At 40.8% G+C, this 24799-nt stretch overlaps 1 protein-coding gene across 2 annotated transcripts in view; it reads left to right on the top strand.

The window, feature by feature from the left end:
- The window catches only part of plcg1 (phospholipase C, gamma 1), a 97270-nt gene extending 72471 nt beyond the window's left edge, over positions 1-24799 (top strand). The window contains exons 17-34 of one of the 2 annotated variants that reach the window (XM_049463109.1): positions 643-830; positions 3492-3692; positions 4253-4372; positions 9659-9839; positions 10215-10292; positions 10386-10489; positions 11356-11449; positions 11817-11883; positions 13227-13390; positions 13674-13770; positions 14799-15023; positions 15652-15800; positions 16599-16713; positions 16821-16982; positions 18053-18141; positions 18995-19260; positions 19511-19542; positions 20725-24799. In XM_049463109.1, coding sequence (XP_049319066.1) covers positions 643-830; positions 3492-3692; positions 4253-4372; positions 9659-9839; positions 10215-10292; positions 10386-10489; positions 11356-11449; positions 11817-11883; positions 13227-13390; positions 13674-13770; positions 14799-15023; positions 15652-15800; positions 16599-16713; positions 16821-16982; positions 18053-18141; positions 18995-19260; positions 19511-19520 — 2310 coding nt within the window. In that variant the 3' untranslated portion in view covers positions 19521-19542; positions 20725-24799. The remainder of the gene's footprint in view (positions 1-642; positions 831-3491; positions 3693-4252; positions 4373-9658; positions 9840-10214; positions 10293-10385; positions 10490-11355; positions 11450-11816; positions 11884-13226; positions 13391-13673; positions 13771-14798; positions 15024-15651; positions 15801-16598; positions 16714-16820; positions 16983-18052; positions 18142-18994; positions 19261-19510; positions 19543-20724) is intronic. The other variant, XM_049463108.1, reaches the window with a different exon arrangement.

Genomic DNA, 24799 nt, shown 5'->3' with positions numbered 1-24799 from the left:
GATTTTTCAAATTGATGTTTAATTTCTTCATGTCTCTTAATTAAACTCCTTAATTACGCCAACTTTTAGACTCTTTGGCCCCGTTTTTCTGCGCTAGAAATGCGCACCCTCTCTGCTTTTAGACTCTTTGGCCTGTTTTTCTGCGCTAGAAATGCGCACCCTCTCCGCTTTTAGACTCTTTGGCCTGTTTTACTGTGCTAGAAATGTGCACTCTCTCCGCTTTTAGACTCATTGGCCGTTTTTCTGCGCTAGAAATGCGCACCCTCTCCGCGTTTAGACTCTTTGGCCCGTTTTTCTGCGCTAGAAATGCGCACCCTCTCCGCTTTTAGACTCTTTGGCCTGTTTTTCTGAGCTAGAAATGCGCACCCTCTCCGCTTTTAGACTCATTGGCCGTTTTTCTGCGCTAGAAATGCGCACTCTCTCCGCTTTTAGACTCATTGGCCGCTTTTCTGCGCTAGAAATGCGCACCCTCTCCGCGTTTAGACTCTTTGGCCCGTTTCTGACACCTAGCGTTCAAACTTTGAATCTCACATTATAAAAACCAGCTTAACAGCGGGCCAACTTTCATTCTATTTCTAAAATACCTCGTGTAAATGAATATAATTGTCTGTATTGTGAGGTTTTCTCTGTGCTCTGCTGCAGGTGGGAAACGGTATGGATCAGCATGTGAGTGAGAAGTGGTTTCACGGTAAGCTGGGCGCCGGGCGAGATGGTCGTCAGATCGCTGAGCGGCTGCTGTCTGAGTACTGCCTGGAGACGGGAGCTCCCGACGGCTCGTTTCTGGTCCGGGAGAGCGAGACGTTTGTGGGAGACTACACCCTGTCCTTCTGGTAATAATCTTCTCAAGATCACATCAAGATTAATGTTGGAACACATCACGTTTACTGGAGAATTTACGATTTATTAGAAATATAAAAAAAATTACCAACTCATTTCAGCACTCAGGCCTTCATAAGGGGTAAAAGACAAAAATTAATAATATTAATACCATTTCTTATTTTTAATTTTTGGGTATTGAACAAATACAAAATACCCATAGAGGTTTTTTTTGGATTTGTTTTTTATCTTAAACGTTTATTTGAATGAGAATTTTATGCTATAAAATAGTTTTTTAGGGAATTTGGGGAACGGGTGTTTTTTTGATTGTCAGTTTGGTAATGGTTGTATTTGTTTTTTTCCTCTGTGTTTTTGCATAAATGTCTTTTCCTGGTAAAATTGGTGACCAACTGTGTTTCTGAATTTAAGAAGGACTTGTGAAGTGTTCTCATTGGATGTTTTGCAATCAAGTACCGCATTTTTCTCACTATAAGGTGCACTTAAAATCCTTTAATTTTCCCAAAAATCATCAGAGCTCCTTATAATCCGGTGCTCCTTATGTATGAATTCTACCAGTCAGGTATTAAGGAGCAGTAAAGCCACTCCACTGAAGTACAGAGTTATACAGGAGTTTCAGTTCTCCCACAATTCGATTCAGAATCGATTCTTTGGGTCACGATTAGATTTTTTTCAGATTCTTTTAAATCTTTCTTTTCCTTCATCCTCTATACTTTGGCGGCGCAACAACAAACACCGTAACACGACACTACACACCCCTCTGTAGCCTAATAGGGAGAGACAGGAACAGCAAAAACGTACCCTGTCCTGTTGCTGCTGTCTCGCGACACTCACCTACTGTCTCGTGGAGCTTTTTAACTGTCTCACGGAACTCAGCTACTGTCTCGTGGAGCTTTTTAACTGTCTCACGGAACTCAGCTACTGTCTCGTGGAGCTTTTTAACTGTCTCACGGAACTCAGCTACTGTCTCGTGGAGCTTTTTAACTGTCTCACGGAACTCAGCTACTGTCTCGTGGAGCTTTTTAACTGTCTCACATAACTCAGCTACTGTCTCGTGGAGCTTTTTAACTGTCTCACAGAACTCAGCTACTGTCTCGTGGAGCTTTTTAACTGTCTCACGGAACTCAGCTACTGTCGCCTGGAGCTTTTTAACTCTCACGGAACTCAGCTACTGTCTCGCAGAGCTTTTTAACTGTCTCACGGAACTCAGCTACTGTCTCGCAGAGCTTTTTAACTGTCTCACGGAACTCAGCTACTGTCTCCAGAGCTTTTTAACTGTCTCACGGAACTCAGCTACTGTCTCCAGAGCTTTTTAACTGTCTCACGGAACTCAGCTACTGTCTCGTGGAGCTTTTTAACTGTCTCACGGAACTCAGCTACTGTCTCCAGAGCTTTTTAACTGTCTCACGGAACTCAGCTACTGTCTCCAGAGCTTTTTAACTGTCTCACATAACTCAGCTACTGTCTCGCGGAGCTTTTTAACTGTCTCACGGAACTCAGCTACTGTCTCGTGGAGCTTTTTAACTGTACCACAAAGCTCAGCTACTGTCCTGTGGAGCTCTTTAACAGTTAGAGTTCTGCAGGACAGTAAAAAGCATTGACAGTAGCTGAGCTGTGCGCTACAGTTAAAAAGCTCCGCATGACAGTAGCTACACCCTCAAAAAAACGATTTGTTTTAAATTTAGAATCGATTCTGAATTGTTTAATGTTAGAAACGTGATTAGAGTTGAATCAATTTTTTGCTGCACCCCTATTCTCCAGTACTGAGACTGTAGCGGTATTAGCATTAGCTGCTAACTTCCAGTTCCCCGTTCAGAGCTGAGTATTATTCGCCAGTAGCCTGCTCCTTTTGTCTTTTAACCCTGATGAAGGCCGGAGTGCCGAAACACGTTGATAATTTTTTGTATTTTTAATAAATTGGAAATTCTCAAGTCAACAAGTGCTGCATTTTTTTTTTCCTATTTTTCACACTATAATACGCTCCAGATTATAAGGTGCTGTATGTGACACTAGTAAGGAAAAGGGGTGTCACCACATTTTCCTTCTAATTCAGCAGGTAAAGCTAAGCTAAGTAAACAAATCTGTAATATACTTTTAAATTCAAACCAGTGCTGGATGTTAATCTAGGTGAGTAAAGCACTTCAGTTTATTTACAGTAAGCTTAGATCTCCAGATTTCCACTAAAGCTAGCTGTGGTTAGCGCTAGTAAATGCTGCCCGACAGAGCTACACTGAGGAACCCTGAGTGTTCCCATAAGGCATAGCGGTATCAACTTGTGCTTTATTCCACGTAGCTTGTTTTAACATGGTAAAAACACACAGACTACAGTCTGATGTACTTATCTCTGAAAGCCGAAAGAGCTAGCGCTTAGCACAGTTAGCAGCTAATGCTATACAATCCTGTATAACTCTGTACTTCAGCAGAGTGTCTTTACTGCTCCTTAATACCTAACTGGTAGAATTCATACATAAGGAACACCGGATTATAAGACACACTGGTGATTTTTGGGAAAAGTAAAGGATTTTAAGTGCGCCTTATAGTACAGAAAATACAGTACTTATTTTGTTGCCAAACGCCTTGTTGTGCAGTGAATTTTCACTTTTAACACGTCATGTTTATCACGTTTACCAGGCTTTATCTCCTCTCTGTATCTCCAGGCGTTCTGGTCGAGTTCAGCACTGCCGGATCCACTCTCGCCAGGAGGCCGGCAGCCCCAAGTTCTACCTGACCGACAACCTGGTGTTCGACACGCTCTTCGCCCTTATCACTCACTACCAGCAGGTGGCGCTGCGCTGTAACGAGTTCGAGATGAAGCTGACGGAGCCTGTGCCACAGACCAACGCCCACGAGAGCAAAGAGTGAGCCTCTAACGACACATTTACACTTGCTGGTTATCCTCAATAATAAGAGCTTTTATTAAAGCTACACAGCTGCAGTTTCACTGCATTGTTAGTGTGTGGGAAAGCTCTTACTTTCACTATTAAACATAATTTCCCTGAATTCTAGTTAAGTTGTTTTTCTACAATTTTGAAAGATTTTTTTCTGACCACTTTCCTTCCTGGTAGAATGGTGTTTTCTCCACTGTTCTTCCACTGTTTAATAATAAAGCCTGGACAGTTTTTAACCTTATTTTAGTAGTTTCAGCTACAATCTCCTTATATATTTTCTCTGCATTATAGATGCATGATGCCAGTTTTTTTTTACCCTTATGAAACAGATTAGCTTAATATTTTTACAACCACAGGATGAGTGTTTCCATATGGTTGTTTAACCCGTGAGAAGCTACTCCCTGCATCAGTTAGGGTTACATTTAAATCTGTTGCAGCTGAAACATATGAATTACCCAATGCTTGATATTCTGTTTTGAAAGTGAAACTTTTGTTGCCCATTTTGATGTGTTTTTATGTTTTTTTTGCAGGTGGTATCATGCGTGTTTGTCCCGTAGTCAGGCTGAGAACATGCTGATGAGGGTTCCACGAGACGGAGCCTTTCTTGTGAGGAAGAGAGCAGAATTTAATTCCTTTGCTATTTCCTTCCGGTAGGTACTGTCTGTCTCTCTCTCTCTCTCTCTCTCTCGCTCTCTCATTTTGTCTTTCTTTTTTGCACCTCACTTGCTCTTAGTAGTAGGAATAGGGATGTCACCAAGTTTAACTTCTAAATCAGCAGCTAAGTTAAGTAAAGTTAAATGAAGTTAAACGAGCGCTGGATGTTAATCTACACAGATTTTTCTTTTGAAAATTACTATTATGATTATTTGGGTGAATAAAGCACTTCCGTTTATTTACAGTAAGCTAAGATTTACAGATTTTTACTAAAGTAAAATTATTAGCATTAGCCAGGCGGCTAATGTGGCTATTGTAGCTGGTGGCTAATGCCACCTGACAGCGCTACACTGAGGAACCCTGAGTGTTCAGGTAAACCAGGGTGATATCAGCTAGCGGTTCGTCCCATGTAGCTTGTTTTAACACAGTAAACATACAGATTACAGTCCCATATACTCTGAACAGCAAAAGAGCTAGCAATGTGGTTAGCGGCTAATGCTAATACTGCTCCAGCAGTGCTAGCTGGGGTTAGCAGCCAGTATATAATACCCACCTCTGAACAGCAAAAGAACTAGTGCTTTGCGTGGTTAGCAGCTAATGCTAATACTACTGGATAACTAAACTGAAACTCGTATATAACACTGTACTCTCTCTCTCTCTCTCTCTCTCCGGTCTCTCTCTCTCTGGGCTCTCGCTCTCTTTCTCTGTCTCTCTGGTCTCTCTCTCTCTCTGGTCTGTCTCTCTCTCCGGTCTCTATCTCTCTCTCCGGTCTCTCTCTCTGGTCTCTCTCTCTCTCTCTGGTCTCTCTCTCTCTCCCCCCGGTCTTTCTCTCTCTCTCGCTCTCTCTCTCTCTCTCTGGTCTCTCTCTCCCCCCGGTCTTTCTCGCTCTCTCGCTTTCTCTCCGGTCTCTCTCTCTGGTCTCCTGTCCCTGTCTCTCTCTCACTCCGGTCTCTCTCTCTCTGGTCTCTCTTTCTGGTCTCTCTCTCCGGTCTCTCTCTTTCTGGTCTCTCTTTCTGGTCTCTCTTTCTGGTCTCTCTCTCCGGTCTCTCTCTCTCTCTGGTCTCCTGTCTCTCTCTCTCACTCCGGTCTCTCTCTCTGGTCTCTCTTTCTGGTCTCTCTTTCTCTCTCTCTCACTCCGGTCTCTCTCTCTCTTTCTGTTCTCTCTCTCTCTTTCACTCTGGTCTCTCTCTCTCTCTATGTCTCTCTCTTTCTGGTCTCTCTCTCTCTCTGGTCTCTCTCTCTCTCTCTCTCTGGTCTCTCTTTCTCTCTCTCTCTGGTCTCTCTCTGGTCTCTCTCTCTCTCTCTGGTCTCTCTCTCTCACTCTGGTCTCTCTCTCTATGTCTCTCTCTCTCTTGTCTCTCTCTTTCTGGTCTCTCTCTCTGTCTGGTCTCTCTCTCTCTCTGGTCTCTCTCTCTCTCTGGTCTCTCTCTCTCTCTCTGGTCTCTCTCAATTCAATTCAATTCAATTCAATGTAGCTTTATTAGCATGACTGTGAATTACAGTGTTGCCAAAGCCTTATAACAATTAACAACAATGGTATGAACATACATAACAGACATAATAACATTTATAACAGAAAGTAATTATGGTTATTATAATAATTATATCATTTATCAATAATTATAATTATATTATAATAATCATTTTCTCTGGGATGAGGTCCCCAGGATTTTAGAGGTCATTTTGAGGTGTTACCCACTGTCTCTCAGGCTGTGACACGCACTGACGTATTTGGCAGCGAGGGGGGCGGTGTGCCCCTCCCCCAGAGTGATCCGTAATTTTTCTAATAGTGAAAATGTTTCAAAATTTTGAATTAAATAATTAAATTTGTTAATGAAGAAATTTCGTGTTTCTTTGAATTTTTCACACTGTAGAAGGAAGTGCATCTCCGTCTCGACCTCACCTGTCGAACAGTGAGCACACAGTCTCTCCTCTCTGGGCAGCCAGGACTGTTTATACCTGCCGGTCTCTACGGCCAGGCTGTGGTCACTGAGTCTGTACTTGGTCAGGATCTGTCTCTGCTTTCTATCTCTGACAGTCAGGAGATATTCCTCTAATTTATACTCTGTTTTTAGGGCCCGATAGCATTCCAGTTTGTTTTGAGTTTGGATTTCTTTTTGCCAATGTTCCAGATAATCACTCTGACTGTGTTTGGTGATTTGCCTGATGTTGAGTTTGGGTGGTAAAGCAGTGCTGGGCTGAGGCTGCTGTCTATTAGTATCTGTTAGAGGGTTAATAAGCCTCAGGACCAGCTGACTGAGGGAGCTCTTTTCAGGGTTCAGTTCTTGGGTCTGTAACGCCCTAAATTGCAGCGTGTCACTGGGACTCGTCTTCAGGTGCATCCAGAAATTTAGAGCTCGTTTTTGGATGTTGATGATCAGAGGAAATCGGCCTAATTCTGCCCTGCATGCGTTGGTTGGAGTTTTTCTCTGGACTTTTAGGATCATTCTACAGAATTCTGCATGCAGGACTTCTGTTGGATGCTTGTCCCATCTAGTGTAGCTGTGCTGACTGAGTGGACCCCATACCTCACTCCCGTACAGCGCAATGGGCTGGATCACACTGTCGAATACTTTACACCAGATTGGAATGGGAATGTCAATATTGAAGAATTTTCTCCTGATGGCGTACATTGCTCTGTGAGCTTTATCTTTTAGTGCATTCACTGCCGAACTGAAGCTCCCGGATGCAGTAATGATGAGGCCGAGGTAAGTGTACTGCATCGTGTGCTCTAGGGCGGTGCTGCCCAGACTGAACTGGTATCTGTGTTCCTGACATCTGGGCTTCTTTTGGAAGATCATAACTTTGGTCTTTTTCAGGTTTACTGCCAGGGCCCAGTTCTGGCAGTACTGCTCCAGCAGGTCCAGGTGCTGCTGTAGCCCCTGTGCAGTGGGAGACAGCAGCACCAGGTCGTCTGCGTAGAGCAGGAACTTCACCTCCCCGTCCTGCAGAGTGAGACCAGGAGCTGCAGACTGTTCCAGCTGCACCGCTAACTCATTAATGTAGATATTAAAGAGTGTTGGACTCAGACTGCAGCCCTGTCTCACTCCTCTTTTCTGAGTGAAAAATTCTGTATGTTTGTCTCCAATTCTTACTCTACATTTGTTTTCCAAATACATCGATTTAATGATGTCATAAACTTTACCCCCTACACCACTCTCCAGAAGTTTATAATATAGTCCTTTGTGCCAAATAGAATCGAATGCCTTCTTAAAATCTACAAAACAGGCAAAGATTTTTCCATTTTTGGTTTGATGTACGTGTTGGTTAATTAGGGTGTGTAGGGTGTAAATGTGGTCTGTAGTTCTGTGATTTGGAAGGAAGCCAATCTGATTCTTGCTCAGGACATCGTGTTCGGTAAGGAAAGACAGAATTCTGTTATTTAAAATGTTGTTAAACACTTTCCCCAGATTACTGCTCACACAGATGCCTCTGAAATTGTTGGGATCTGATTTGTCTCCACTCTTATGGATTGGGGTAATGAGTCCTTGACTCCAGATGTCAGGAAAACAGCCTGAACTCAGGACGAGGTTGAATAATTTGAGCATTGCTCTCTGCAGATCAGGAGTGCTGTTTTTAAGCATCTCGTTCCTGATGCTGTCAGGACCACAGGCTTTTTTAGATTTTAATGATTTAAGTTTTTGAGCCAATTCTACCTGTGTAATTGGATAATCGAGAGGATTTTGGTTGTCTTTAATTGCACATTCAAATGACTGTAATTTTTGTGTGATCAGATTGTAATTGGAATTTAGATCTTTCTCTGAGATTTCTTTGTACAGATTTTCAAAATGATTTTTCCACATTTCACTATTTTGTGTGGGTATTTCCTGTGATTTTGTTTTGCTCAAGTTATTCCACATCTCCCAGAACTGGTTGTGTTCAATAGAATCTTCTATGTCTCTCAGAGTTTTGTTTGTATAGTTTAGTTTTTTGGTTCTGATTGAGTGTTTATATTGTTTAAGAGTATCAAAATATTTTTTTCTCAGGTCCTGATCTTCTGGTTGTCTGTGTTTTAGATTTGATAATTTTCTTAATTCTTTTCGAATTGATTGGCACTCGTAATCATACCATTTTTCCTTTTTCATTTTTTTGCCTGGTTTCCGTTTAATTTTTTGGAGTTCAGCCATAGAAGATGCTATGTGAAAAATGCTGTTAATTTCACTCACAGCATGATTTACACTTTGCTTATTGTTTTCAAAATCTGTGTTAATAAAGTTAGTGATTTTGTTAGATACATTAACTGATTGAAGTGCATGGATGAATTTGTCTGCACTATCTGGAGCCCATCTGTAGGTCCTGTGGACTGTGTACAGCTTACTGGACTCTGCTGCTGTTTGTTTGGGTGGATGTGACCATTTCAGGTACACATTAATTTGGTTGTGGTCTGATAGAGGGGTTTGCTGTCGGACAGTGAATGCGTTGAAGGAGGAGGGATCCATGTCAGTAATGGCGTAATCTACTACACTAGCTCCAAGAGCTGAACAATACGTGAACCTCCCTAAAGAGTCTCCTCTGATCCTGCCGTTAAGCATGTATAGACCTAAGGCTCGACAGAGATGCACTAACTCTTTACCGCTCTTATTTACTGAGCAGTCCAGGCTGTTTCTGCTTCTGAGTGATGGTGTGAGGTATGGAGAGCCCTGACCAAACACATGTTTGTTGCCCTGTGGATCTACATAGTCTAATTTAGATCCAGTTCTTGCATTAAAATCTCCACATAGCAGCACATTTCCCTGGGCCTGAAAATGGCTGATCTCTGTGTGGAGGCTGCTGATGTACTCCTCATCATAATATGGGGATTCTGCTGGAGGAATGTAGACAGCACAGAGGTATGTATCTGTCTCTGATATGCCAATTTGTTTATGGAGTTTTAGCCAGCAGTGTGATTTTCCTAATTTAACAGTTGTAATGTGTTTGGCCAGTTCTTCCCTGAACCACACCGAGAGACCTCCAGAGTCTCGGCCGCGCTGGACTGTGCTTAATTTGATTGAGGGCACAATAACCTCACAGTAGCCTGAGGGACAGTGGGTGGACATGTCTTCACGACACCAAGTCTCTGTGAGAACAAGGATGTCTACACCTACAGTGTTCTTTATAAATTCAGGATCTCTAATCTTCAGACCAAACCCTGAGGAGTAAAGACCCTGAATGTTCCAACAATGTTCTCTCTCTCTCTCTGGTCTCTCTCTCTCTGGTCTGTCTCTCTCTCTCTCACTCTGGTCTCTCTCTCTCTATGTCTCTCTCTCTCTTGTCTCTCTCTTTCTGGTCTCTCTCTCTCTCAGGGCGGAGGGGAAGATTAAGCACTGTCGGGTGCTGCAGGAGGGGCAGACGGTGGTTCTCGGTACCTCTGAGTTCGACAGTCTGGTGGATCTGATCAGCTACTATGAGAAGCATCCGCTGTACCGCAAGATGAAGCTGCGCTATCCAATCAACGAGGAGACACTGGAGAAGATCGGAACTGCTGTGAGTACAGCTGCCACACACACACACACACACACACACACACACACACACACACACACACAAACACTCTGCCACGATTGTATATATATGTCGGTATTGGTATTTTCAGCTGACCGAATTGATTGTAGAGCTAACAAACATCACTAACCACATACAACACCATGCGCTGCAGAATTACAGCAGCAGCTGTTAGAAAGCTAAAGGAATCGTGTTGAAACTGTTCAGTGCTGGATAAGCAGCAGTTTTCCAGAGTGTTAGATTAGTGGTGTTAATCGATAAAAAAACCTTCGGATCTCTGGAAAACGGGCAATGAGCATCTTACAGAAATAAGCAGCAGTTCTTATTTTTATAAAGTTTATGGTCTCATTTTTGCAGGAACCTGATTATGGAGCTCTGTATGAGGGACGTAACCCAGGCTTTTACGTGGAAGCCAATCAGATGCCCACATTTAAGGTATTTAACATATTTTAGTTTAAAGTTAATTAGATTACAAATAATTTTCTGTAATGATTTAATTACACTTGACTGTTTTCTGTGTGTACACAGTGCACTGTAAAAGCGATGTACGAGTATAAAGCTCAGCGGGATGATGAACTGTCCTTCAGTAAAAACTCCATCATTCAGAATGTGGATAAACAGGAAGGAGGCTGGTGAGTAAAGAAACCCCAGAACTGCTAATCATACAAATACAAATACCTGAAGATAATAATAAAATTACCTGTAATTAAATGCCTGTAGCGAAGAATAATATAGTTTACTGTAATTAAAAACCTGAAGACAATAATAAAATTAACTGTATTTAAATACCTCAAGAGAATAAAAACCAAAACTGTAATTAAATATCTAAACGAAATAATAAAATTAACTGTACTTATATACTGTAGAGAATATGGTTTACTGTAATTAAATACCTGAAGTTTACCTAATAGGGTTTACTGTAATTAAATATTGTAGAGAATGATAGTTTACTGTAATTAAATACTTTAAGAGAATAATCAAATTAACTGTAATAAAATACCTGAAGAGAATAAGAGTTAACTGTAATTAAATACCTGAAGAGAATAATAGTTTACTGTAATTAAATACCTGTACTGAATAATAGTTTACTTTACTTTTAATACTGTAAAGAATAATAGTTTACTGTAATTAAATACTTAAAGAGAATAATCATATTAACTGCAATTAAATACCTGAAGAAAATAAGAGTTAACTGTAATTAAATACCTCTACTGAATAATAGAGTTTACTTTGATTGTAGTACTGTAGCAAATAATATAGTTTACTGTAATTAAATATAGTTTACTGTAATTAAATACCTGAAGTTTATTTAATTACAGTAAAGTCTATTAGTGTTTAATTCTCCACTGGAGTTACTGATCAGTAATCAATTAATTCAGTCCATATGCTAAAAATAAGCCTGTTTTTTCTGTCTCTGTCTCTTCCCCTCTCTGTCCTTCTTTGTCTCTCTTTCGTTGTCTGCCTCTCTGCCTCTCTGTCTCTGTCTGTCTATCCACAGGTGGAAAGGTGATTTTGGGGGGAAGAAGCAGCTTTGGTTTCCTGCTAATTATGTGGAGGAAATCAGTCCTACAGCCGTGGAGCCCGACAGATCTGTGAGTGCTTTAGTTTTTTTTTTTTTTATGATAAACTTTTGTTTTTTGTTTTGCTTTAGTAGTTAATTTAGTCATTTTAACATATTTCTTTGTTCACAGTACTTTATTCCCCTATTTTTTTATTGAAAGATTTGTTAAGTATAGCAATTTTCTATGATTATATTTTAATTTTATATATTTTTTTATTTAAGTAAAAAATGATTCACCTTTAGTATCAGAGTTAGTAAATCTGTGCTGTTAGGTGTGTTTGTTTTCATGCTCTTGCACTGTGTTGACGTTTTCTTTGCTTTTCTTTTCACACACACACTCACACACACACACACACACACACACACACACTGCACATTCTCTCTCTCTCTCTCTGCAGGCGACGGAGAACAGTCCTCTGGGAGATCTGCTGAGAGGAAGTATGGACGTGTCTTCCTGTCAGATCAGTGAGTGTAGTTTCCTCTGGTTTGGGATGTGGGAAGCTGTGCTGCAGCGCTCTCTGGTGGTCGGCTGGTGGAAGTACTGTGCTGTGATTTTCTGTTCCATATACAATCCTTACAGCACACTAAACTATATTCTCTCTCTCTCTCTCTCTCGTGTGTGTGCTTTCTTTCTTGTGTGCACCATTTCTCTCTCTCTCGCTTGTGCTCTCAATTTCACGCTCTCCCTGTTTTTATCACTCTCTCCCTCTCTAGCATGCATTTTTCTCTCCCTTTCTCCCCTTCTCCATCACTCTTTCTTGTGTTCTCTTTCTCTCTCCCTCTCTCCCATGTGCTTTCTTTCTCTTCCCTTCTCCATCACTCTCTTTCTTGTGTTCTCTTTCTCTCTCTCCCTCACATGTGCTTTCTTTCTCTCCCTATCACCCTTTCCTCTGTTCTCTTTCTCTCTCCCTCTCACATTTGCTTTCTTTCTCTTCCCTTCTTTATCACTCTCTTTCTTGTGTTCTCTTTCTCTCTCACATATGCTTTCTTTCTCTCCCCTTCTCCATCACTCTTTCTCTCTCTCCCTCACATTTGCTTTCTTTCTCTTCCCTTCTTTATCACTCTCTTTCTTGTGTTCTCTTTCTCTCTCACATATGCTTTCTTTCTCTCCCCTTCTCCATCACTCTTTCTTGTGTTCTCTTTCTCTCTCCCTATCTCACATGTGCTTTCTTTCTGTTCCCTTCTTTGTCACCCTCTTTCTTGTGTTCTCTCTCTCTCTCTCACGTGTGCTTTCTTTCTCTCCCCTTCTCTATCACTCTCTTCCTCTTGTGTGCTTTGTTTCTCTTGCTCCCCCCTTCTCCATCACTCTCTTTCTCTTGTGTGCTTTCTTTCTTTCTCTCCCCTTCTCTATCACTCTTTCCCACTCTCTTGTGTATCCTCAATCCCTCTCCATCTCTCTCTAACGTGTGATCTCTCCACCTTTCGCTCCCTCTGCCTTTATCTATCTCTCTCATATGTGCAGTCTCTCTTTCTTTTTTTCTTTTTCCCCCCAAAGTTTTATCACTTGTATTTATTTTTTCTGTGCAGCCAGAAACTCAGAAAAAGTGGCAGCTGATAAATGGCTCGACCCGAACCAGAGAAACATTACTTTTAGTGGGAAGAATTATTATTATTTTTTTTAATGAGGCCTGTAGGGTTTTATAGGTTTAGTTAAAAAGTAAAATTAATTTTAAATTTTAGGAAACTGTGCAGAACTGTGTGTGTGTGTTATATTTCACTTTTTGATGTTACTTGATTGCTAATGTTTTTATCTGCCTCACTGTTAATGAAGTATGATTAAAATCTCCCTTTTCTCTCTCTCTGTTTAGTGATCAGGACGGAGGGGAAGGGCAGCAGACCCCACGTTTTCACCCTGATGCCGATGGGTTCTACTCGTACCAGTCCCATGCTGGACGTGGCTGCCAGCTCTCCGGAGGAACTGAAGGACTGGGTGCAGAAGATCCGTGAGGTCACCATGACCTCTGAGGCTAAGGTCTGTCTGTCAGGTGGATGCAAATGATTGTTTGCAGTATGAAAAAATATATAAAGTGACTATGGATGCAAACACTTCTTAAATACAGTAAATTCCTCCACACATCAATCTGATTTTCAGTGATCAGAGATTTTCAGTCTGCTTTTAGTTGTTTAAAAATGTAAAGACCAACCACATCTCTGCCCTTTAGAACATGGATATGATGTAATATAAAGAGTGTGGTTCTTTTTTTTTTAAATAAAGTAATAATCTGATTGGTGGTCTGGTCTGTTCTGTTCCTCAGCTGGAGGAGGGAAAGATGATGGAGAGGAGGAAGAAGATTGCACTGGAGCTCTCAGACCTGGTGGTCTACTGCCGGCCGGTTCCGTTTGATGAAGACAGTAAGAGCTCTTCATGTATTTAAAAGATACTCTGGTATTTTCTGACCCTGGTATAAATATATATGGGTAAAAGACCTTTAACTTATCACAAGGGCATGTTTCTTACAAATGTAGAACCATTTTAAAGGGGAAATTAATAGGCTTTCCAACAGTATATGATTTATTACCAAGAAGCAACAAAGTTACAACAAATAAATCTTTTACCAAACACAGTTTTTTACTTTTTGTGTTTTATTATAAAAGCCATGTTCTGAAAATGCTGAAAACCAAAACCCACACAGTCATAAAGACGTTGGAAACTGGAGCCTTTGATTTTATACAAAGTTGTAGTGGATGCCGCTCACAGTGATTTTAACAATATAAAAACAAGCAGATCCTGTAAAAAGTGTTTGCGAAAGTGTAAAAAGAGTGCGAGAGAGTGAAGTTAATAGGTGCGAAAGAGTTAAAGTAAAAGGGTGGGACAGTAAAGTAAAGAGGTGTGAGAGTAGAGTAGTGAAAGGGTGCGAGAGAGTAAAGGGTGCGAGAGAGTAAAGTAGTAAAAAAGGTGCGAAATAGTAAAGTATAGGGGTATGAGAGAGTAAAGTAAAAGGGTGCGCGAGAGTAAACTGATGCGAGGGTTAAGGGTGTGAGAGACTTAAGTTAAAGGGTGCATGAGAGTAAAGGGTGTGAGAGTAAAATAAAAGGGTGCGAGTGTAAAGGGTGCGCGAGAGTAAAGGGTGTGAGAGTAAAGTAAAAGGGTGCGAGTGTAAAGGGTGCGCGAGAGAGTTAAGTAAAAGGGGTGTGAGACAGTAAAGTAAAAGAGTTTGAGTGTTAAGGGTGTGAAAGAGTAAAGTATAAGGTTGCGAGAGAGTAGAGTAGGGGTGCGTGAGAGTAGAGGGGCGCAATTGTGTAGATTGTAGGGGCGTGAGAGTAGAGAGGTGCGAGATAGTAAAGGGCCCGAGAGTAAACTAATAGTGTGCGAGAGAGTAAAGTAAGAGTGTTTGCGAGAGTGTGTGTGGATTGCTGATCAGTAACTGTGTCCTGTGCAGAGATCGGGACGGAGCGGGCCTGTTTCAGGGACATGTCCTCGTTCCCGGAGACGAAAGCCGAGAAATATGTGAACCGGATTAAAGGGAAGAAGTTCCTGCAGTACAATCGCCTGCAGCTCTCGCGCATTTACCCTCGCGGCCAGCGCCTCGACTCCTCCAACTACGACCCCCTACCCATGTGGCTCTGCGGCAGCCAGCTGGTCGCCCTCAACTTCCAGACTGCAGGTGAGAATCCGGGTGATGCTGATCAGATTCCATATTACTGTGTTTTTTGAGAGCATCGTAGGATCCTTACTGCAGATTATATAAAAAAAATGTACGATTATTATCGCAAATCTCAGACTGTATGTTTCTGAGGATATGTAGGATACATCTGATATACTCGCCTCTGAACTGCAAAGAGAGCTAGCACTGTGGTTAGCGGCTAATGCTGCTCCAGCAGTGCTAGCCGCCAGGCTACAGTCCGATAATACTCACCTCTGTATGACCGAAGAGCTAGCGCTTTGCACAGTTAGCAGGTAATGCTAATGCTGCTGGATAACTAAACTGAAACTTTTGTATAAGAGTGACTTTACTGTTATTTACAACCTGACTGGTTAAGGTAATAAATAAAAAGCTCTGGATTATAAGGCGCACTGACATTTTTTGGGAAAAAGTAAAGAATTTTAAGTGCACCGTATAGTCTGAAAAATACGGTACTCATAAATTCTGTCAAGGTCGGCAAGGTCTAGCCCAGCATTACACAGACAACATAATAAATATATACATAAGACATAGAAAATAGTGAATCTTTATATTTTTTTTAAATGCACTGTTTTTCCTCTGCTGAGCTGCTGCTTCTCCTCCCCCTCAGATAAACCCATGCAGATTAACCAGGCTCTCTTCATGCTCAACGGGAGGAGTGGCTACGTGCTGCAGCCGCCAATCATGCGAGACGACACCTTCGATCCTTTTGATAAGCACTCTCTGAGAGGGGTGGAGCCAATCACACTGATAATAGAGGTACGAGCAAATGCACTGTTTGTGGATGCTTAAGCCCTGGGTTTACTTTCTCAGGGGGGTGTCTGTGAAAATATCTCACACTTCTACTCAGTGATAAAACTCCTCCATCCGGACTGCAATTGAGAAAACAGGAAGAACAGTGAGTTTTTAGACTTTCTCGGTCACATGACATTGGGTTCAGTAGCTCCTCCATTTCCACTCGCTGTTGTGTTTAAGTCAATCTCTGTGGAAACGTGTGCCCAAAGTGTAATTACGGTGTGCGGCAGTGGACAAATAGCTATTTTATTAAACGTGAGGAGACGAAACTCAGAGATGTGCGTCCGGACGGGACTAAAATTAGCGGAGGAGCACTGGAGGAGTTCAGTTAAAAACAGTAGATAATTCAGACTCCAATTTATTTATCAGAGGATGTCTGAGATTAAAAAACACGTACATAATCGTTCTGGACAGGAATAAAATCACAGAGGATGAAAACCCGCTTAAAAGACAAAATTACCCCAGAACCCCCTGAGAAACTAATCCTGACCGGATAGGGCTTGTTCTATCCGGACAGAACTGTGTTCTCTGGAATGATGGAGATCCATCCCATACTTTTAGAGGTTTAGAGATGTTAAAACGCTTTTGTAGAAGGTCTTCTTTAGAGACAGTAGAGACAGTTACTCCAACAAAAACAGGATAAACTCTTTTAATACCCTTTAAATTTTAGAAGAAACAGTAAATGAGCAGGTCTCCCAATACGTTTGTCCATATAGTGTACATAAGTAGTTTAAAGAATAAGTTTTACCTTTATTTCTAAAGGTGTTGGGGGCACGCCACCTGCCCAAGCATGGACGGGGCATCGTGTGCCCGCTGATTGAAATCGAGGTGTGTGGGGCGGAGTACGACTGTGCCAAACAGAAGACGGACTCTGAGGGTGAGGATTACGAAGACACTTTTTCTCTGTATTATATTAATCTATAATAAATGATCTTAACTGATTAAAATGAATTAATTTCCATCTGTTCTGTTCTTTTTTTTCAGCTGATAATGGTCTGAACCCCATCTGGCCTCGGAAGCCCTTCCGTTTTAACGTGTGTAACCCCTCCTTTGCCTTTCTGCGCTTCGTTGTGTACGAGATCGACATGTTCAACGACCAGAACTTTCTCGCTCAGGCCACCTTCCCAATCAACTGCCTCAAAACAGGTATGCAGTTATAGAATATACTAACACTGAACACACAATGCAGTCACTCACCTTTTGAATAGAATTTTCATGGTGTACCGCAACACTGGTCTTGAACTTTGGGTCGTATTTGCAAGCTAATTAGCCATGCATAGGTCAAAATATGGTTTAAAAATATATATGCAAGTCAGAAATTAAAGGTTGCATAACTCATACGGGTGCTTAAAATCCTGGAAAATACTTGAATTTTAACGTTCTGTTTTTCAGGCCTGGAAAGTGCTGGAATTTTGGAGAAAGTGCTTGAAATTCGAACTACATTTACTTTACAATAAAAAAAAATAATAATAATCTGACTAGATAAATTTGATTAAAGAAAAAATTGCAGAGGATAAAAATAAATAGGCTTTAATTTCTTCTCCTTCTGTTTTTACCAAACACAATTCTGGTTGTGCTTACAAAAAACAATACCATCTCTTGCAGTGTGACAACAAAACAAATCAATAATTTTGAGTATATGTAAGTTATGTATAAATGCTCTCAACTCATCCCCCAAATTTGACATATTACATTAACTGCTGAATTAAATGAATAGGGTAAAAATGCGGTGAAGAACATTGGTATTTAAATTTTGTGAAACTGACACCAATAAATCCATAATTCCTGCTGTTTACTTACTTAGAGGTATTTTGTTTCTCAGTAGCATAGTCGCTGTAAAGTGTGGAGAATAGTTTTGCGATATCTTGATATTTTGAATATCGCTAAATCACAGTTTTGAGATCACAGTTATCATTAATTTACCACAGCTGAAAGGTGCTGGAAAAACTTGAAAATGGGCCTTAAAAGTGCTTGAATCTTACTTTGTAACAGGTGTGTGAACCCGGATTACTATTTCAGAAGCATATTTTACATCACTGAGAAAAAGTGATAAAAACATCATGAACATCCCATTCATATTGCAGTCAGAGGCTCGTTTCCTCATTAAAAACGTCTCTGTTCAGTTCCCAGTATATTTGTGCATGTGATGTCCTGAACACAGACCTGCTGAAGTCTGGTTGATGAACTTGATAAACTGATGGTGCTGTTCTCTGCAGGCTACAGGTCGGTTCCTCTGAAGAACAGCTACAGTGAGGATCTGGAGTTAGCCTCGCTGCTCGTACATCTGGAAATAACTCGAGGCAGGGTAAGCAGGGGAAACCTGTCTCGTCTGTGTCTCTTCTTCTGTCATCCTGTCTATTTATCTTGTATTTGTCTTTTCCTATCTTCCTCTCTCTGTCTACCTGTCTGTCCATCTTCCTCATTGTTTTCCTGTCGTTTTCTCTATATATATTCCTGTATTTCTGTCTTGTTTTTTTCCTTTCCTGTCTTTGTTTTTTTTTTCTATCTGGTCATCCACTCATCTGTCTGTCCACATACTGCATCTGTCAAGTTATCTTACCTGTCTAGTTTTCCACCCATCTTTCTGTCTGGTCATCCACGCATCCATCCGTCGGTCTCTGTCTAACTTCTGTTTATCTGTCTTTCTTTGTTTTAGTTTCTATCTATCTATGTCCACTTAATCTGTCTATTTTTTATGTTTTTTATATATTATCATCCACCTATTCAGGCTATTCTGTCCATCTCTATTTATTCACCTATTCTGTCTACTCTATCTATTCTATCTGTCTATCTAGCTGTTCATACACCTGCTCTATCTTTTATCCACCTATTCTTTCTATCCTATCTCTCTGTTCATCCACCTTCTGTCTCTATTTTATCAATCTGTTTTTTTTTTTACCTACCCTGTCTCTATTCATCCACATCTTTATTCTATCTCTGTTCATCCACCTATTCTATCAGTTCACCTACCCTGTCTCTATTTATCCATCTTTCTTTCTTTCTGTCCACATACTGTATCTACCAGTCTCTGTTAAATTATGTTACCTGTTTTGTTTTCCACCCATCATGGCTGGCTATCTTTCTAGATCTGCTGTTGTTTTTGGCTGTCAGTCTTCCTGCCTGTCTCACAGTATTTTCTGTCTTTCTCTCACTGACAGCATGAGAACGGAGAGATGCTGAGTCCGTTTTTGGGGGCGGGAGCTGTGGGCGTGTCTGAGTTGGTGTCCACCAACCGATCCCTGCCCTCTGTCTCGTCCGTGTCCTCCATCTCCTCCATGTCCCCTCTGCCCTCGTCTCCGGGACAGGCGCTTGGGTACCGGGGCAGGGAGGGGTCGTTCGAGGCCCGTTATCAGTCTCCTCTGGACGACTTCAGAGTATCCCAGGAGACCCTGCTGGAGCACGTGGTCGACCCGCAGAACAGGAGGTGCGTCACTTATTCATCACTTCTTGTAATGAATGCCTCGTTTAGCTACTTTAACTTGCACTCATTGTTGACACAGATGTGCAAGTGCACACAAACAGCTTGTCTAGTCCCAGTGGAAGAAGAGTACTGCCAATAGAATAGACAATAGAGTCTCTGAAGCAGATAAACAGGTGTGGGCTAGAGGGGTATATAAATATAAAGTCCCCATTTAATTTTGACCTGTTGATGGTTCTCTGTCCAACACTTTTAGATGGAATTAGCTGGAGAGTTGAGGAGGATGAGGTGGGTGATGAACATCTAACATCTTAAACCATCAAATCTCTACTAAAGCAGGATGTACACTTTTTTTTTAATGCCTCTGATTCTGGAAGAAACAGTGATTGAGCTGATGACCCAATTCTGGTGACCATATAAAGGAAAGAGCCCTCAAAATTCTGCACAACATTTCAAAATACTGGAACCCTACAGTAGAGAACATGGCATAGATTTGGGACACAGCTCAGGTCATGTTTAATTCAGTACAGTGATTTAAAATATGGTGATGGTTGTATGTGGTGATGGTAACGACACGTGGTGTAGGGCTGCAAACAATGAATATTTCAGTAGTCGACTAATCTGTCGATTATAATGTTTGATTCTTTTTATCATGTCCTCCATTCCTTCTTCATATTGGTGAGGGTTAAGATTCACTGCTGGTTTAACTGCACCTTGACAGCTAAACTAATGATAATGCTGATCTATGGTGATGCTGATTGGTGTGGTAAATTATGGTTGCAGAGTTCCTGCGGATCCTTAAAATGTCTTAATTTAAGACCTTAATTACCAGGATTTTAATTTGTCTTAAATCTACTGGAACTTTGCTGCAGTTATTATTTTTTAGACAGTGCGTTTAATGCCAGTGGGAAAACACAGTGGCCCACCGTGTACTTCTAATCCGTGGAGAACTAGCTAACATTGGCAGCGAGCTATCTACATTACAGCTAGGTCATATTAGCGGCAAGCTAGGTAAGTTACCGAGGAAAGAACTAAGGTTGGCGGCGAGCTAGCTACATTACAGAGGAGAGAACTAATGTTAGCGGTGAGTTAGCTAACATAAGCAGCGAGCTAGCTAGTTACCGAGGAGAGAACTAAGGTTAGCGGAGAGGTAGCTAACATTAGCGGCGAGCTATCTACATTACAGAGGAGAGAACTAATGTTAGCGGTGAGTTAGCTAACATAATCAGCGAGCTAGCTAGTTACTGAGGAGAGACCTAAGGTTAGCAGAGAGCTAGCTAACATACTGTTATCAGCGGTTTCCAATACAATACATTTCTTCCAAAGAAATTATAACTACATTTTGGGGTCTTAAATTATATTTATCAAGGTCTTAAAAAGCATTAAATTCCACTTTTAAAATGGTGCAGGAACCCTGGGTTGTACTTACCTTATGGTATGATGATTTTGATTATTATTTTTAATCTCCAGGCTAATGCGAAGGACCCGAGTGAGTGCAGATAACCGCGTGTAGCCCCGCCCAGCTCACGCCCACCCACAAACCTACCCAGGGCCACCGCGAGGGTCTATCACTGCTCACGATGTTATGGACTGCTGTGAAACCTGTTTCTATTGAAACGTTGTCGCCAGCGCTTTTGGCCTACATTTCAGGCAGAACTCTCTCTCTATTTCTCTCTCCCTCCCTTTCTTTTGTCTCTATATCTCTCTCTCTTGTCCCTCCTTCCCCTTGCCTCCCTCCCTGGAGATGAGACGGTGTTGAGAGGAAGAGAGTGGGAGGGATTTTTGCCCGTGGAGAGAATGGAGAAACTGTTCAGCCTCGTGTGAGCGAAGGGCCAGAAGGGGGCGTTAAGAACGAAGGCCGGGACATGCAGCAGTCTCCAGAACGAGGGGATGAAGAAGATAAAAGCCCAGCGGTCGAGAGCTGGGAGGGAATCGTGTTATCGGCATCTGTTTGAAACTGCTTCGAGATTAGGATTTTCCTTTTTTCCTTCAGTTTTCCTTCTCTCTCTGGCGTATATAAATATATAGGTATATATATATTTATTCCAGCTCTGCTGTCTACCAGAGAACAGCCGCAGCTGATCTGCTCTCAAAGAGCCTTTCTCTCTCTTTCTTCACGTTTTGTTTCTTTTTTTTGTTTTAATTTTGTTTTCAAATTTATTATTATTTAAACAGCAATTTTTAACGTTCATAATGTGATTTTTTTTTTCTTTCCATTTTTTTAAGTACCGTATGTGTCTAACACAAGGGCTTTGCTTGCCTTTTTCTTTTAATATGTTTTTCTTTTCTTCAATCGCTCACTTGCTCGCTCACGCTCTCTTTTTCTCCCACCTTCACTTTTCACGTTTCACTTTACAAACTGACCGAATCCAGTGTCTGCTTTTTCCCCCCGGCAAACACTTTTTTTTTTTTATTTAAGTTTCCCATTTTCTCACTTTTGTGAGTTCTGTGTCTTTAAAGTCAGGCAGACGCCCAGGCAGCCATAAGAGAAAGCTCAGGAAAGAGGCCTCGGTTTGTTTGTGTTGGATTCCCTGTGCAGATTCAGGAAAACGGGACCAGGCGTTTTGCAGAGGCCTTTTTAAACAAGCCTTTTCCTTTCAGCAACGTTTAAAATGAGTGTTTCTATTATTTAGTAAGCAACGACAAAGAATCGTATTTTTCTTATTTTGATGATTACATTTCTCGTTATCCGGACTTCTGTATTGTGGACGAGGCAGCAGGACAATAGATTTACGATAAAAATGAGCCTTATTCACCAATCATCCTTAAGAAAAATAAAAAAAAATCTTCTTAAAGTCTAATTTAAAAACTTTTCGCGAAGATCGACATTCACAGACAATCTTTACTTATATGTGCAAAAATAAGTAGTTTTGGATCCAAATCATGATCTTGACAAGTCTAACCAGACACCGCCGGTCACCATCATTACCACACACTGCACTGTTCACTGTGGGTGGTAATATTAGTCTTCTGCGATGTATTCCCATGGGGTCCTTTAGCCAAATAACTCAAACACTAACCCATAACCTAAATTAGACAGTACGATCATCATAAATCAGTCAGAGCTTTGGATAATTCAGCACTTAAACAATTAAGACATTTCCCAAAAGCACATTTCAAAAACATTAATAATTACAGCATTGGTGAATGAGGCCCAGTGTCTTCAGCTCTTGGATTGTGCTCAGTCCAGCCTTGTTTAATCTGTTAAATCTTCTTCTTAAAGGAGAACTCTGGTGTAAAATGGACTTTTGTGTAGTAAAACATGATAAAAGTTCTTACCTTTGTTGAACTGCACACCTCCAGTCTCCCACAGCATTCAGAGATTCAGTAATTTTGTGCTTTTTGCCTAGCACTCTGTACAACGCCCGTATCGGGGCAACACCGTTATCCAGCTCAAAGTAGCTCCACACCTCTTTGTTAGAATCTGGAGAGCACTGATATTTAAAACGAGGCATTAATAACTTAAAACGTGCACAAGAAGCTTATTAAAATCCACTGTTTACATCACATAGTGCTTCTTTGTAGCTCCGGGCGCCGCCATCACTGTACTGATAATGTCAGACATATATATATATATATATATATACATAGATTTCACAGGAGGCAGGCTATGTGGAGTCTATGCATATATGTCTGTCTTCATCAGAACATTGATGGCGGTGCTTGGAGCTACAAAGAAGCGCTATGGGATGTAAACAGTGATATTTAATAAGCTTCTTGTGCACTTTTTAAGTTACTCATGCCTCGATTTAAACGTCAGGGCTCTCCAGATTCTAGTAAGGAGGTGTGGAGCTATTTTGAGCGGGATAACGGCATAAAAAAGCAATTTATTGGGACAAAACATGCCCCGATACGATTGTTGTACAGAGTGCTGGGCAAAAAGCACAAAAGTACTGTATCTCAGAAAGCTGTGGGAAAGCGAAGGTGTGCTATTCAACAAAGGTAAGTAGTTTTTATCATGTTTTACTACACCTAAAATCAATTTTACACAGGAGTTCTCCTTTAAGATGATGCCATTTTTAGATGTTTTCAGTGTTGCATTAAAAACAGCTTGAACCATCTTGAATCTTGACATTTTCTCTCTTTTTTACACTACTGTTCATCATTCCAGATCCTCAGTATTCAACATTTTACATTCCTGTAGCAGCTCCACTCAGCACTAATTCATCTGTGACACACCTCTGTTATTACCTCAAGTCCAGGGTTTCCCCACAGCGCTTTATACTTAGTCAAGGTGGCCGCCCTAAGTCCCTGCATGTGCATAGACAGTAAAATTAAGCTGAATAGCAGCATCTGTGGGTTAAATTTGTTACTGCGGCCATTTAGGTGAAATACATAGTTGGCTAGCCGATTTTCTGCAGAAAACCCTGAAGTATGAGAATTTTCCATGTTACTGTTTTCCAGGTGATTATAAATAGATGGTTTTGTATTTGAAATGGGCCAAAAAGAAGGAAATGTCGGAAGGAACATTTGCAGGGAAATACACTGTTATTATAGGGATGCACTGAATATCTGGCCAAAAAAAAGCAAAAAAAAAAAAAAAAAGCACTTTGTTTGGTATAAGTTACTCAGTCTTTTAACATATTCCCCAACACAATTACATTTTTGATGACTATCAGATACATTTAGGCTATTTAATTTATGCAATGGTGACAAAAGTTGCAAAATTAATGACCAAAAACATAACATATTTGGCTTTTTACACAAATGTTTGTTTTAATATTGGTGCATCCCTGCTTGTTAATTTTCCTTTTTTTTTTTTTTTTTTTTCTTTGCCTTAACGGACCAAATAAATTTATCAGGCACCATATAGTTGTGGTGTCTGTATGTTTGTAAAGAGTCTATGTGACTGAAGTTTGGGCATTCTGAAATCAAGTATACTCAACAATACAGTATTGCTTAAGTGTTGCATAGAGTATTAAGATATGGTGGGTCTATAAAGGTTCCCCAGGTGTAAACAGCCTTGTTTGGGAACGTTTTTTATTATTTTTACTTGAAGTTAAGTTAAATTCCAATGCTCATTTTGTCTATAACATTCAGAAAATGCAGTCATTTCCAATGAATAAAGACAAGAAAAGGCCATAAAAATACCACCACCACCACCCTCACTAGTATTAACATTAATCATCATGCATGTCTTTGGTTAGTTTTCAGCGTAAGTCACTGTTTTATTACTGACACTCTGTGTTCTATCTGTATCTTCTGGCTCTGTAATTCTGTCCCTGCCCTCCCCCCCAGCCCTGTCGCATTTGTTTCAATGTGCCTAAGTCTATGTGTACGTAAGAGTGTGTGCGCGAGTGTGTGTGTGTGTGTACATATATACATATTTATACATCGATGAAAGACCCTGTTGGACATGTATGCCTTTTTTTATGATTTGTTTCTGACATCACCGTTTTGTTACCAATGCTCTTATTTACAAACGAAGCCTTTTCTGTAATGTGCCTATGCTACATTGGGGGGAAAGTATACATTTTAATTTTTGCCTTTCATATGAAACATATTCAAGCCTGAGAATTAAATAAATAAAGTAATTATTCAACTA

The sequence above is a fragment of the Astyanax mexicanus genome, chromosome 13 (genome assembly GCF_023375975.1).
Source record: "Astyanax mexicanus isolate ESR-SI-001 chromosome 13, AstMex3_surface, whole genome shotgun sequence".
Lineage (NCBI taxonomy): Eukaryota > Metazoa > Chordata > Actinopteri > Characiformes > Acestrorhamphidae > Astyanax > Astyanax mexicanus.
Note: the sequence above shows the minus strand (reverse complement) of the source record. Positions and strands in the feature narration are given on the sequence as shown.